Source organism: Zalophus californianus, chromosome 14 (genome assembly GCF_009762305.2).
Source record: "Zalophus californianus isolate mZalCal1 chromosome 14, mZalCal1.pri.v2, whole genome shotgun sequence".
Taxonomy (NCBI): domain Eukaryota; kingdom Metazoa; phylum Chordata; class Mammalia; order Carnivora; family Otariidae; genus Zalophus; species Zalophus californianus.
The window spans coordinates 35,184,016-35,198,709 of NC_045608.1; the positions used below are offsets into that span (position 1 = coordinate 35,184,016).

Below are 14,694 nucleotides of genomic sequence, written 5' to 3' on the forward strand. Positions count from 1 at the left end.
CTGCCTCTCCCACCTTAGAAATGTTTTATGGATGGTTGAAGTTGTCGTACTACTGAGTGAAAGAAATCCAATTCTTAGAGATTCCTAATAAATGGTACAGATATATACACATGAGAGTCTGGTGGCTCTCATTTTCCTCCTCCTCCTCAGGCATAAGTAAAAGAACAAGGACAAAATAGCTCTCAATAGCTCTGAATTGTGACTCCTACTATCCTAGGCATGTTGGTAGGAGGAAAAAGCAAAGGTCTCTTAAAAGTAGCATACCAGTCTCCCTCTGTGAGGAAATAGTGTTTGAGTCTCTGTGTATAGGAGCTCAAAGGTCAGCCTCTGGAAATATTTGCAGCTCTGCGCACATTTAGAAACTTGTATTCACAGAAACATGTCCAACAAGGCATAATTCTTTAACATTATATTTAGAAATTAGGAAATGTTTATTACTTTAAAGACAAAAAATTCATCTCTGATAAACTATCAATAATAATGCTTTTAAAAACAAGAGCAAAGTACAGTAAAATATCACAGCTGGTGTGCCTGGGTAGCTCCAACCATTAAAGGTCCAACTCTTGGTTTGGCTCAGGTCATGATCTTGAGATCAAGCCCTGCTTTGGGCTCTGTGCTCAGTGTGCAGTCTGCCTGAGATCCTCTCCCTCTCTGCCCCTCCATCCCCCACACGTGCATGCTCTCTCAAAAAAAAAAAAAAAAAAAAAAAAACACAGCCAGAAAAGTCACTTTCTGATAAATGCAGTGGAAAAGGAAATGTACCCTATATATTGTCAGGCCTTATAAATTAAGTCTTTGGTATTCTGCTTATCTTTGGTCACTTATGTATTCATCCAACCACCTACACATGCACCATGGCAAATTTATTATGATGTGTTAATATTAAGTCTTCTGTGACAAGAAGTTCCAGGGATCACTAACACAAATCAATACAAAAAAAGCCTTGTATGCCATGGTACTCACAGTGCAGTGTAGGAAACATATATCGGTTAAAAAAAAAAAGTTGTAAGTGCTATCATACAGGCATATACAAATTGTCAACGGAGCAGAAAAGACTGGTCCAACAGTAAGCAAAAACCAGTTTAGGAAAAGTAATATTTATAGGCTGCATTTTTCTTCAAAATTAGAACTTCGAGAATCATGAAAAATACCTTAGAGAAAAAAGTCAGAAAGAAAAATAGTATTTTCAGTTTCCAAATTTTAGTTTCTAAAATATCTGGGTATATTTGAAAAACAGTAACATGATATAATCTTTTACCTCTGACATTTCTATACCATTTTAGATTTCAAGGTGTGTTTACAAGCACAGTGTCTTTTTTTCCTTCAAAATATCCCCTTTAGATAGGTATTATTTATTACATAAGTTAAAAAAGGGGAAATGGAGATTCAGAGGAGAAAAGTAACTTGTTCAAAATCACATAGTTGGTTAACTGGCCAGACCACAGTTGAATTCATTATCTACTTTCACTTCAAATTCCATTTTTTCTCAACCAGAGTAAAATTTGGCTTTTTAGATAGGCAGCTTGACACTGAAATTTTTACTGCATGTCAAAAAAGAAAATAAGGCAGAGGATGTTTGCTGCTAAAGAGAGAGAAAAAAAGAGATTTTCCAGCAGAAAGGTATGAGATAATATCAAACTCCAAACTAAGACATTACAAAGCATGTCCTATCTTTCTCACTAGAGTGGAGACTGTATTAAATAACAACTCTCCCAGATTACTGAATCATCATTTCATTTTTTGTCTTAAAAAGACACTGAGATTAAGGGGCACCTGGGTGGCACAGTTGTTTAACCTTCCAACTCTTGGTTTCAGCTCAGGTAGTGATCCCAGGGTCCTAAGATCGAGCGTGAGTCAGGCTATGTGCTCAGTGTCGAGTCTGCTTGAGATTCTCTCTCTCTTCCCACTTGTGCTCTTTCTCTTACATAAATAAATAAATAAACTTTAAAAAAAGACATTGAGATTTGTCCCTTCTGGTCCCTTAATTTGGAGTCATACTAATTTGATAAATCTGGGAGTGTCCTGGAAGAGTGGGACTTCTTATGTCAATGCTCCTCCAGGCTCACAGAGAGGCTGAGGGTATTGAAATGTAATAGGCCACACAGTTTTATTTTTTTTTTAAAGATTTTATTTATTTATTTAACAGAGAGAGAGACAGCAAGAGCAGGAACACAAGTAAGTGGAGTGGGAGAGGGAGAAGCAGGCTTCCCGCTGAGCAGGGAGCCTGACGCGGGGCTCAATCCCAGGACCCTGGGACCATGACCCAAGCCAAGGCAGACGCTCAACCAACTGAGCCACCCAGGTGTCCCTAGGCCACACAGTCTTAACAAGACACACCAGAAGCTTATTTGCTTATTGTGATGATTAAAAGAATCAATCCATATAAAACATTTGGAGCACTTCTTGTCCCACAGTGAAAACACAAATACTGCCATGAGAAGTTAATGTAATGTATTCACAAAATAACACAAAATAAATGATCACTGAAGGCAAGTTACTCATATTTAGTTTCATACCCTAGTCATTTTATCATGTGAATACCGAGGATTTTTCTTACTGTAAAAATCTAATTTTCATTTTTGTCACCCAGTTGGTTTTTCGTTATTATTTAACTCTGGGAAATATTCACTAAAACCTATTAAGTCAAAGAAGACAAGTAAATGCAACTACCTGAAAATGCAAAGTTACAAGAACCTCAGATAAATAATTTATGTGACACTCCATTATCAAGTCTTCCTTGATGTAAAAAATTTCAGTAGTTCCAAATCTTTTTCAGACCAATAAGCAATTATATCTTCATTTGTAATGAAATGGTGCCACTTACATGCAGACTGTTCAAATACTCCCCAAAGAAAATGTTATTTATGGCACAGTTTCAAGCAGAGGAAATTGCTGAGTTCATGGAATTCAGAGTACAAGATATTAAACGTGATGGTAGTGAAGACTTAAGTGTTCATCCAGCTTAAAAAGAAATGCTGCATATAATGCCAGACTTGCTAAAAGATACCCAAATCTTCTCCTCTTCTTTTATCACTATTGCTGGTCTATTCAGTTGTAAAACAATACATGAGGACATTTTTTTTAAAGGGAATTTCCTGACCCTATACCGGATGAGGCTCACTTGGGATTAGGTCACCATGAAAATAAAAGTTTTACCTGAGTGTCAGGAGTTTGGATTCACAAAGGCCAGTGTCTGACTCTTGCCTAGAGAAACCTGAGAGTGAAGGGTTGACTGGATTTGCTGCTGATAAGCAAGGAAGGAGGGCGGTCATGAAACAGATCTGCATGCTCACTAGTGGTGGGAAATGGTGTGTGTTTCTCTGGGCCACACCTGTACTGTGGATTGGAGTGGAGGGGCAGCTGCATATGTGTCAACAGGGTCAGGTAACATTAACAGTGCCGGGCTGAAGCTTCCATCTGAAGTTTATAGTGGATGCTGTGCACTGCTCAAATACCCTCTTCTACACCAAGATACTTATACCTTCAGATGCCGGGAGTATTGCTCACTAACAACTGTTAGCTAAGTTCCTCATGAGAAACTGCCATGGCCAAAGGCGCGGCAGCACTTAAAGGGTATGCCTCCTTGCCGTCAGCAGCCTGCATCCCCCCCATGTGGCGGCACACAGACCTAGCCCTTACCTCAAATCAGAGCATCTCAGAAGTGCATCCGCAGTTCACCTTCTTCCTTTGTTCTATCCTGCTCCTGTCACATCCTTACAGGTGTTGTTCCTGACATCCCCCTTTCCTCCCATCCTCTGCAATCACCAGCAAATTTTGTCTCAGAATCCCAGGGCACCCAACCTATGGTACATGTGAGAGTGGTCCTAGCTGCAGACTCTAAAAACCCTAGAACAGGATTTCTGAACTGGATTACATGTTGGCTGCCATGAGATGGGAATATGGATAGTCCTGGCATATGATGGTCATGTAACTGTTCAAACTTCCAGGCCTTTGAGAGGTCCTGGGGAAGTACTAATTATAATGACTGCTTCTCTTCTCTTCTCTCTCACAACCAGGAGAATGTACCTTCCCCAACCTTGAAGAAGAGGTTTTTCTCAAAATAAGAGTAAGTTTCTGGGTTTAGATAGCACAGTGGAGAACAGCTTAATGGTATTTTACCTAAGTCAGGAAGACTGAATAAAAGTTTCTCTAAGACAGAATGAGTTTATAGTCTCCCCTCACAGCTGTCAAACAAAAATTCCCCCTATGCTTGGCTTCTAAAGTGCTAGAAAACATTCTTATGTCGTAGAATATTGCTTTCTGGAGAAAGTACTGTCTCAAGAGAAGGACCTACAAATACTGACATTTAGGAGACTTCTGACAAAACAGCCATCTTGTCCACCAGACATACTACAGAGAAGCCAACCAGCCAACATGCTCTGGATATTACACATCTTCTCAATCAGGCTTTTCAGAGCTTCAATCAAATATGAATGAGCGCAAGTTAACAAAAGATCTCTATTGTGAGAAATATACCAAATCAGAGCAATAACGTGAAGGATTTGGGGGAAATCTGTGACCATGCAGGAAGCGGAGCAAACCATTTAATTAATATCCTCAGAGAGTTAAGATGGGCACCCAGGAACTGGAAATTTCATGGACAGACTGAGAATCCCGCATGGGATTAATGGTAAAGCAATATTCCAGGATAGCATCCATGCTACAGGATCTAGAGAGCAACTAGTCCCAATTAGATCAGGATACAAGATATCTTATATACAGGGATATGAGAAATCCCACAGGTATTTCTCAAAAACAGTAAGCTGATCAATGTGCTTTACCTTAGAGGCATTTTAGAGTTATGTCAGAGAGAGTAAAGAAGAACAAAAATAGATGCATGGGAAAACTAAACAACAACAAAAAAAGAACAAGAATGTGTTAACCCAGGTAATAAAAAACCCAAAAAAGAAAATATGATTATAGAAAGTACAGTATAGACTAGTACAGACTAGACAGTATAGATTTTGTGAGTCTCTGGGCAGCAATAAAATCCTCTGCAGGAGGTCAATAAATAATAACTAAAAATTAAAAAGCAAGACAGCTTCATCTTGTTAGAAATACAGAAGTAACTACTAGAAGAAACACCTACAATAATTGCTTTTGGCGAAAGATACTGGGAAATGGGGAAGAACGGGAAGGAGCCTGTGGTTATCTTTATAAGCTGAATAGTACTTTTCAACTTTCTAAACTATGTCCAAATATTCTTTGACCAAAGTAAAAACTATGTAAAGAGAAAACCTATTTATTTGAAAACAAAATCCTGCTTTAGAACCACTGCTAACAGTGCCCCAGGTTGGTGTGTTCTCATTGCAAGCAGATTACTGCAATGCAATTTAAGCCTTAAACACACTTAAAACCTGAGCTTCATTACAACAAAGATGGGTTTAGCTTTGATATCAACATGTCAAACACTGAAAATGCAAATGGATTTAAAACCTACCATGGTTCATAAAATTGTATCAAAACAAATTAAACATGATGTTCAAAGATGCCATTAGTTTGTAAGCATATATAATCACATTTGATTATGTTTTAGTACTATACACGTAAGTCATCCGAATATATTAAATAAATAATGTCTGCTAAAATTCAGGAATGAAGGTTGTATAGCAAGAGATAATTAAATATTAATAAGTCTAAAAAATATATAGGGAGGGGACTCAGTAAAATTTTTATTTTAAGTAAAATCTGCTTCAACCACTATATCTTGTTATCTGACAGAAGGCCTTGCAATAAAAATTTTGCCAACCTGTTTAATTGTCAAGTTACATAGATTTTATGAAAAGATAATGCTAAATCTGACTATGATAGGAATTAGCAATTAGAAGGCAGAAAAAAGGGAAAATAAAACACAGATGAGCTGACCAGGCATTGAGTGAAATAGGAAATGAGATGGTATGACTAAAAAGTGAAATAAATGACTCTGGGCTGAATTAATATTTTGCAAATGTATATTGATTTTTCTATCATACTTACATCTCTGTGCCCACTGCTAGCAGAATCATGGAGTGGAGTGTCATCATCTAATCCTTGTGTATTAACATCTGCTCCAGCTGCTATAAGTATCTTAGCAACATCATAATATCCAACGTTGCAAGCTTCATGCAATGGTGTCCAGCCTAAGGTTAGAATATTAATTTAATATATATGTACTAATTCAAAATATGTGCTTTTTATATACATAGCCATGTGAGATATACTGATTCTAATGCACATAGTACAGAAGGAAAATGAACAAGTTAGTGGAAATAAATACCTAAGAACATCACCAATTCTACAGACAGTTCATTTATGTTAACATTATTTCCACTGGTGCTAAATTATCTTACCAAAATATTAAACATTTAAGCTTATCCAGTCAATATAAACTTGCTGTAATTTTTAATAATCATCTAAACTATGGAAAAAGAACAGAAGGGGATAAAAATATTAATAAGCTTGTTAGGGGATTTCAACAAACAAAAACCCCCATGTTTAAGGGTTTTCATCTTTTCCAGACTTAATACCTACTTTAACTAAAATAAATTTACCATTGCAGTAACTTTGGTGATGAAAAAAGTTACATGTTCATGAAAGAAAAATTAGAAAACAAAAAATACAAAGCAGAAAAGAAGCATCACCCATAATTCCACCACCCAGATGTAATAATTTGAAGACTCTAGTATAAATCCTAACTTCTCTCCCTCTTAGATTTATAATAATTTTTTTTTTAAGGTAGGCTCCATGCCCAGTGTGGAGCCCAACACGGGGCTTGAACTCATGATCTTGAGGATCAAGACCTGGGCTGAGATCAGGAGCTGGACACTCAACTGACCGAGCCACCTAGGCACCACTAGATTTATAATTTTAAAATGAAACTGGGAAAGTTGTTTAACCCTCTTCTACTTACTGCAGTGAAAATAATCTTCCATGTCATTACACTTTTCTACAGCACAGTATAACACTGATTGATATACCATATTTATTTAAGCAAGATCCTATTGCTGGGCATTTAGATTATTCCTCATTTTTTTTTAAAGATTTTATTTATTTATTCAAGAGAGAGAGAGAGAGAGAGCGCACAAGCTGGGGGAGTGGTGAGGTGGGGGTGGGGGAGGGAGAAGCAGGCCCCCCACGGAGCAGGGAGCCTGATACAGGGATCGATCCCAGGACCCTGGGATCATGACCTGACCTGTAGGCAGACACTTAACCAACTGAGCCACCCAGGCACTTTTTCTAATTTTTAAAATATTAAAAACAATGCTGCAACAAATAACCTTACAACTAAATCTTCATGCATAGCCATGACTAAATATTTAAAGTAAGTCTTTAGAAGTGGAATCGTTAGAGCAAAGTACTTTTTGGTTTCTGATACATAATACCAAGTTTTTTTCTAGAATGGATGTTATGAATTTTAAGTTTCATTCTTTAAAGCAGACCCTGTTCATTGTCCTCTTTTCCACTCCAAATAGAGAAATAAATTCCAGATGTATTCTAATAGGACTCCACGTAATAGCAAAACAAAAACAAAGTTTGGAAATGACAAAATAAGGGATATAATTTTATAATATAGGAAAAGAGAAGGCCTTCTTAAAAAAAAAAATCGAAGAATCCATGAACAAAAAGATTAACCGACATAACATAAAAAATTAAAACTTTAGTACAATAAACAACAGTGACATGAAAATTCAAACATAGCCACAGTGAAAACCTTTACATATTTGAGAGAATTAAAACCTACATTAAGCAAAGGGCTCTTACATATTAATAATACTGCCGTAAGAAAAATGGGCAAAAGACTCCATCTGGCAAGTCACAAATATACACATAAATATATAGTATGCACTAGAAGAATATTCGCTGCCATTACTAAGAAAATCCAAATAAGGTCTTTTTTTATTTGTCAGATTGTTAATAATTAAATTGATAATATCCAGTTTCAGTGAAGATGTGAGGAAAAGGGATCTTTTATATACTCTTGATGGTAGTGTAAATTGATAAAAGATTTTTGGGGGGGCCACTTGATTGTATTTACAAAAATTTTAAATATGTATCCCCTTAACAGTTTCCATTCTGAAATTCTGAAATCCTTCTATAACTATACACTTCTTTCTTTCTTTTTAAAGATTTTATTTATTCATTTGAGAGACAGACAGAGAGCATGAGCAGGGGGAGAGACAGAGGGAGAAGCAAGCAGACTCCCTGCTGAGTTAGGAACCCAATGACGTGGGGCTCGATCCCAGGACCTGAGCCAAAGGCAGACGCTTAATCATCTGAGCCACCCAGGCGCCCCTATACACTTATTTCTATAGGAGTGTTCACTAAAGTATTGTCCATGGAATCTATACTATGGAATGGTATGCAGCTGTTGAAATGAAAAAAATAGACCTACCTGTATGTACTGACAGAAATGTCTGTAAGAGATTAAAAAGGCAGGTTGTAGAACTACAGACTGATAATATAAATGGGATGACTTAATTTTTTAAAAAAGCCTATTTACGAATAAATGTTCATTTTACATATATAATAAAATGCACAGAAAGGATAACCTTCAAATTGTTAATAGTTTTGTGGCAAAAAAAGAAACTATATTGTAGTATGTGAAACTAAAGGGAATCTCTATATTGTTCCCTACATGCTTTTACTGTTTGAATTCTTTACAGTAAGAACGTACTGGTATGGTATTTGAGTAATTAAAATGAAACACCAACATTGTTAAAGTCCTCATGCTCAAGTGAATAAATGTTCTTGAAAGACTTATGAATTAACACTTTGAAAACATTATATAACTTTAATTCATCTAGAATAGAACCTAAATTGGATAAAGAATTTTATGGTAATACATCAACTAAAATAGAAGTTTAACATTTAAAAATTTGAGTAGTTCTTGACTTGGAATTTTCAGCAGAGGATCAGGGTTTTATGTACACAGTCTGAAAGAATTTTGTAGTAAAGTACACTTTTAGAACACTTTTGTTTCAGCAAGAGGAATACAGGAATACACATTATATTTTAACAAGAAATCTGTCTAGATGATAAATTTGAGTTCCTGAGCATTAGTCTTTAATTACTAATCTTACCTGCAAAATCTTTCACATTCACATTTGCCCCTAAACTTATTAATTCTTTGACTTGTTTCACATCTCCTCGAATAGCTGCCATGTGTAAAGGAGTTTCACCACGTTCATTTCTTTTATTAACTTTATCTTTTTGTCGAGATGAGGAACTGGGAGTTTTCTTCTGGGCTGGTGTTGTTTGTGATGGATGATTTGGTGTGGAATCTGTAAGAAAAAAAAGAAATCAACAAAAGTTCTAAGACTGATATTTTCTATGTTCATTGAAAGGTTTGTAATGTGCAATTTCCTGGAATGGGAGAATATCTTCTCACCCTAACACTCCAAAACTTGGTTTAGATGATATATTAATAATTTAACCAAATATATGGAGTAAGTCTTCCTTTAGGGTTATCAAATATTGCATGAGAAAATTTAGAAAAAATGTTTTATTCTGTTAATTCATAAAATTGGCTTGAAGTGATAACAAAGTATCAAGCATAGGCCCTAAAAGTGTTTGCTCAATGAATAATTTGATAAACTACAAAACAACAACAACAACGTATTTTTCATGGCATGTTATTCTATTATTCCAACACCTAGATGAAATGACATCGAAGGCTTGAGTTCACATTTTTAACTCAGACAAAGTATTAGAGTTCTATTCTGATATTAAGTGCAAATTGAGGTCATGGATGATTTTAGCATAAAAATGAAGCTTAACATGTATAAGAAACAAGGACAGCCTGGGAAGGCCTTTAATAAAAAGGGGGCTGATAAAAGAGAAAAAAATTCCTTTGTTTTGATTCTCATTCTTTTTTTTTTCTGATCGCCATACCAAAAACAAAAAAATTAAGTAAGATGATGCCCAAAGTTTTCCCTCTTGTCCCAATTTCAGAACTACTGGAAACAAAACAAAACACATAATAGGTTTCTCAATCTGTTAAGGATTCCAGACATATGTATAGTGTTAATAATTAATTCTGAAAATTCACAAGTATTTAAAAGAAACAACTATTCTAAGAGAAAAATCTATGGAAAATAAATTTCCAGCATCATAATTTTCTTGCAAACTGACATGATTAGAGCACTAAAGTACTATCATTCTTTCCTCAATAAGAAAAAAGTCTAAAATTTACATTTTGGATTTTAAAGTACATTGCATCAGTAACAGTTTCCTATCTGTACTTCTATAATGTACAACTCCATAAGAGCAAGGGCAGCTGTCTACCTTATTCATTACTGTTTCTCAACTGTTCAGAAGACTTCTTGGCACATGGTGGTACTCACGCAGTATTTGTTAAATAAGTAAATGAATTTTACTATAATCCTTTTTTTTTTTTAAAGATCTTATTTATTTGAGAGAGAGAGAGAGAGAGAGCACGAGCAGGGGAGTAGGGGGAGGGGCAGAGGGAGAAGCAGGCGCCCTGTTGAGTGTGGAGCTTGATGCCAGGACCCTGAGATCATGACTTGAGCTGAAGTCAGATGCTTAACTGACTGAGCCACACAGGTGCCCCATGAATTTTATTATGATCTTTAGAGTCAAATTATTTATTAAGAAAATTAGCTGTTCAACTTCTTAAAAACGAAATGACATACTTTTTATTTCATACAACTTGCAAGGAATTAATTCAGACAAAATTTTATTAGCCATTTCAAAGTAATATTCCCATACATAAGAGTATTGTCCATAATGGCAATCAGGGTAAACGTAACATAAACATGGAAAATTAATTATGTAATGGAGAAAATAATGAACCCTAAACCGCAAGTATGTTTATATTCTGGCAACCAACTCTGTATTTCAAAAGCTTTCCTCCCTAGTTCGACATATAATAAAGCTGGCTAAAAATCCTTAAATGAAAAGAATCAACTGCATTATAGTGTGATCTTACTTATATTTTAAAAACACAAACAACACAGGGTGCCTGGCTAGCTCCATTGGTGGATCATGTGACTCTTGATCTCAGGGTTGCTGAGTTCAAGCTCCATGTTGGGGGTAGAGTTTACTTAAAACACACACACACACACACAAACACAAAACAAGAAATACAAACTACAAAAGTATATGTTTGCATGTTTATGCCTAGAAAATTTCTAGAAGAAAAAATAGCGATGAGGCAAGATTAACTTTTTGTCTTTTTTTTTTTTTTTTTAGATTTTATTTATTTATTTAACAGAGACAGAGACACAGCGAGAGAGGGAACACAAGCAGTGGGGAGTGGAGAGGGAGAAGCAGGCTTCCTGCGGAGCAGGGAGCCCGATGCGGGGCTCTATCCCAGGACGCTGTGATCGTGACCTGAGCCGAAGGCAGATGCTTAACGACTGAGCAACCCAGGCACCCCTACTTTTTGTCTTTTCATTAATTCTAAGAATGGAGGTTCCTGGTATTAAGAAAATGAGTTTTGAAAGCAGAAGTCTTCTCGGGGCGCCTGGGTGGTTCAGTTGGTAAGGGTCCGACTCTTGATTTTGGCTCAGGTCATGATCTCAGGGTCACGAGATCAAGCCCATTGCTGGGCGTGGAGCCTGCTTAAGATTCTCTCTCCCTCTGCCCTGCTCCCTGTCCCCCAACCCAGGCTCACGCATGCTTGCTCTCTCAGAAAAATTAAAAAATTAAAAAATAAAAGTCTTCTATTAAATCTGACACAAGGTCAACATTTTATAGGAACATTTAAAGTTTTAACAATGTATAACATCTTTAATTTGGCTATAGTCTTTCAGAAATTGGGAGTGGAAAGGTAGGAGAATAACCCCAAACAACATGCTCTTAATTAAAAAAGCAGGAAGACCTAAAATGTGTTTATTAGTAAAAGATACCAGGCAGATCATGATTTTATGGAAACTATAATACAAAGAAACTCTAAGAATTTTACCATGTTGTCATAGTTTTTTTTTTAAAAAAAGAGCCAATATGAGAAAACTTCACTAGAGTCAACTGTCCTTTTCAATGCATTTCAACAGGGTCTGTTACATTACCCAAAATCGTATATAAAGATGCCTTGAATTCAGAGCCAATTTTTTTCTCTAGACAAAACTGATTTACTTTATCAATCAGAACTGTACAACTTAAAATTTTTTTGTGTTGTTGCCAGAATGCATTCAATGCCCAATAGTAATTACCATCTCAGCCCAGCTATCTGGATTTTATCTACATTTTTACAGCTCCTTTATTTAATTAGCGGGTTGGGTACTTTTGTTCCCTTGTTGTTTTGGTTCTGCTGTAACCCATCTAATTATTTTTGGAGGGCACAGAACAGGAATAACTCCCCCCCAACATACACGTAGTACACCACCTTAATTGGAAGTGTGCAATGAAATACAAGATAAATTTACAGAGTATGCTGCAGACATTTTTCCTTTTAAAATAATTTAGATCTCAAACAAAAAAACATGGATTACACTATTGCTTCTAAAAGTACTCATGTGATAAGATTACCACTTTATCAGCAGGGTGCTAGCAAACTTAAAAGTTAACTATAAACCTAGAAGCAGCTTTACAGAAACTGTGGTAAAAGGTTCTTTAGTAAGGTGAAAGCACACAGTGCTACAATGGATTTCTCAAGTCAACTGACCATTTCTAAATTACCCATTTTAGTTGACAAATATTTTCTGAATGTCCGCTAAGTGCAAAGATCCCTGCTTTTGTATAGATCCTTATCTGGTGGAAGATACACAAATAGACAATTATCACACAAATGTAAAATTACAAACATGTTATAAGAAATTTTTATTAAATCCAAGAAAAATGTAAAATTAAAAGTTTAAAGTAGTTAGCTGTTAAGGGTAGAGAGTCTGAGTAAAACTAAGAATACACATGTACTCAAAGATGATGTCACCTGGACTGTTGTCTCTTGCTGTCATCTGCATGAGAAGTGCCATCTGCTTCCGCTCAGAGAGTGGATAACCAAAAAGAATGCTAACTGGTGTGGACTTCTTATTTCCAGCTTCCTTTTTTGTCTTCTTCTTTTCTGGACCTTCTTTCTCTGGAATTATTAGTAAGTATGTAAGAATTTGAAAGAAATGTAAGTACTAAAAAGCAAAACATAGGAAAACTTTAAAAAAAAAAAAGATGCTATACATGTATATGAGAAACATGTATAATATACAGACCAGCAATATGTTGACAAAAGAGCACTACTTTTATTATGTAAGCAGATTTCTTCCTGAATGCTTTGAAAAAAAATATATTATTAATTCTGTTTTCTGAAAATTAAGAACATTTGGAAATTCATTCCTAGTGAAATTTGTATTTTAATGATTTGTTCTTTTAAAATTTAACTTCTTCAATATTTCAAACATTCCTTAGTATTTTATCTTTGAAACTTCTTTCATTCATTATAATTTTATTCTTAATTATTGCTAAGTCCTTACAGCAATGTTCCTTCAAATTACTTCCCTAATTCCACTGATGATTTGTACAATCTTCTAACAAGATAAGTATTTAAGACAAGTCTCATCAAACAAAGTAATTATTGTAAAAAAGCAAAGGATCACTTTATTCCAGACACAGGATAGTTGAACATGGAATGATACTAATCAAAGCTAAAACTGAGCAAATTAAAGATTCTGTGTGTGTGTAGGTAGGTGGGGGGTGTTTAACAGAGATTCTGCAAAGATCTAAAAAATGCCTTAAGAATTTTTCTCAAAGAGATTTGATCCATCAAAAAGCCAGCTCTTAGGTTGAGCTATTTGGGAAATCTTTCGGCAGTACAGCCAGCATTCCCCATCAAGTCCCAGGAATTTCAGATGGAACTGGATTCTGTAAGTCAACAAGATGCAGGTATCTATCTTGTAGGACTTCTCTGGGAGATAATTCAGGTGAGAGCTAATGCAGAGGGTCTGCTTGTTAACTGTCTAGGCATCTATTTCTTGGGAAATCCTACATAAATATCTGAGATTTACTGATCCGGGTTTGAGGGTCCCTGCAAAGACAGGCTACAAAGATAAATAAGTAAATTTTAAAAGTGTAAAACACAGCAAAAATGGAAAAAGGGAAGGCTCAGTAGTCAATATTGCATTTTTTTTAAGGCAGATGGGGCCAGCGAGTAGACTACTCTAGGAGATAATAAGCACTTATGCATCTAGCAAGTTTCAAAAAACTAGTAATAGTTTGATATTATTTAAATATTATTAAATATTATTATTTAAGGCATAAGAACTTAAAGTAGTAATTCTTGCAGTGTACCACTTAATTAGGATACAATGGCTGGCATCCTAATGGCCTAGAAAAATTAAGAGATCAGAATATTTAAATTCTGCTGCCCACAAATCACACTCAAACTTCGATAGCTCCAAAATGTCCACTGTATTGATATTTTACATAAAACAAAAAAATTAAAGATTTACTTAAGTCAGCCTTTAATAGTTCTAATATATTCTTTTATTTTCAAACTTCTCATTAATGAAATGAGAAATTAATCATTAATGGCCTGTTTAGTATAAATCCAGTTTCAGCAGAGTACTTCACCTAACTTACTAAATTTGTTAATTAAAAGTCCTTAACAGGTTTTTAAGAGGAGCCCTTTTTCCTGAAACATTTACTTTCTTCTAATAATGTTATGTATGCTTTATTTCTCTCATATTTAACGAGGAACCATAATTGTTTTAACAATTTTCCATCTAAATAACAAATCCTTAAATATAATGAACATACTTCTTACTT

At 35.3% G+C, this 14,694-nt stretch overlaps 1 protein-coding gene across 6 annotated transcripts in view; it reads right to left on the reverse strand.

Moving 5' to 3' along the window:
• The window catches only part of ANKRD12 (ankyrin repeat domain 12), a 123,331-nt gene that overhangs the window by 52,463 nt on the left and 56,174 nt on the right, over positions 1-14,694 (reverse strand). For all 6 annotated transcript variants that reach the window (XM_027575395.2, XM_027575389.2, XM_027575394.2 and 3 more), the window contains 3 exons: positions 12,869-13,015; positions 9,060-9,260; positions 5,977-6,119 (listed from right to left, as the gene is read on the reverse strand). In XM_027575395.2, the coding sequence (XP_027431196.1) occupies positions 5,977-6,119; positions 9,060-9,260; positions 12,869-13,015 (491 nt within the window). The remainder of the gene's footprint in view (positions 1-5,976; positions 6,120-9,059; positions 9,261-12,868; positions 13,016-14,694) is intronic.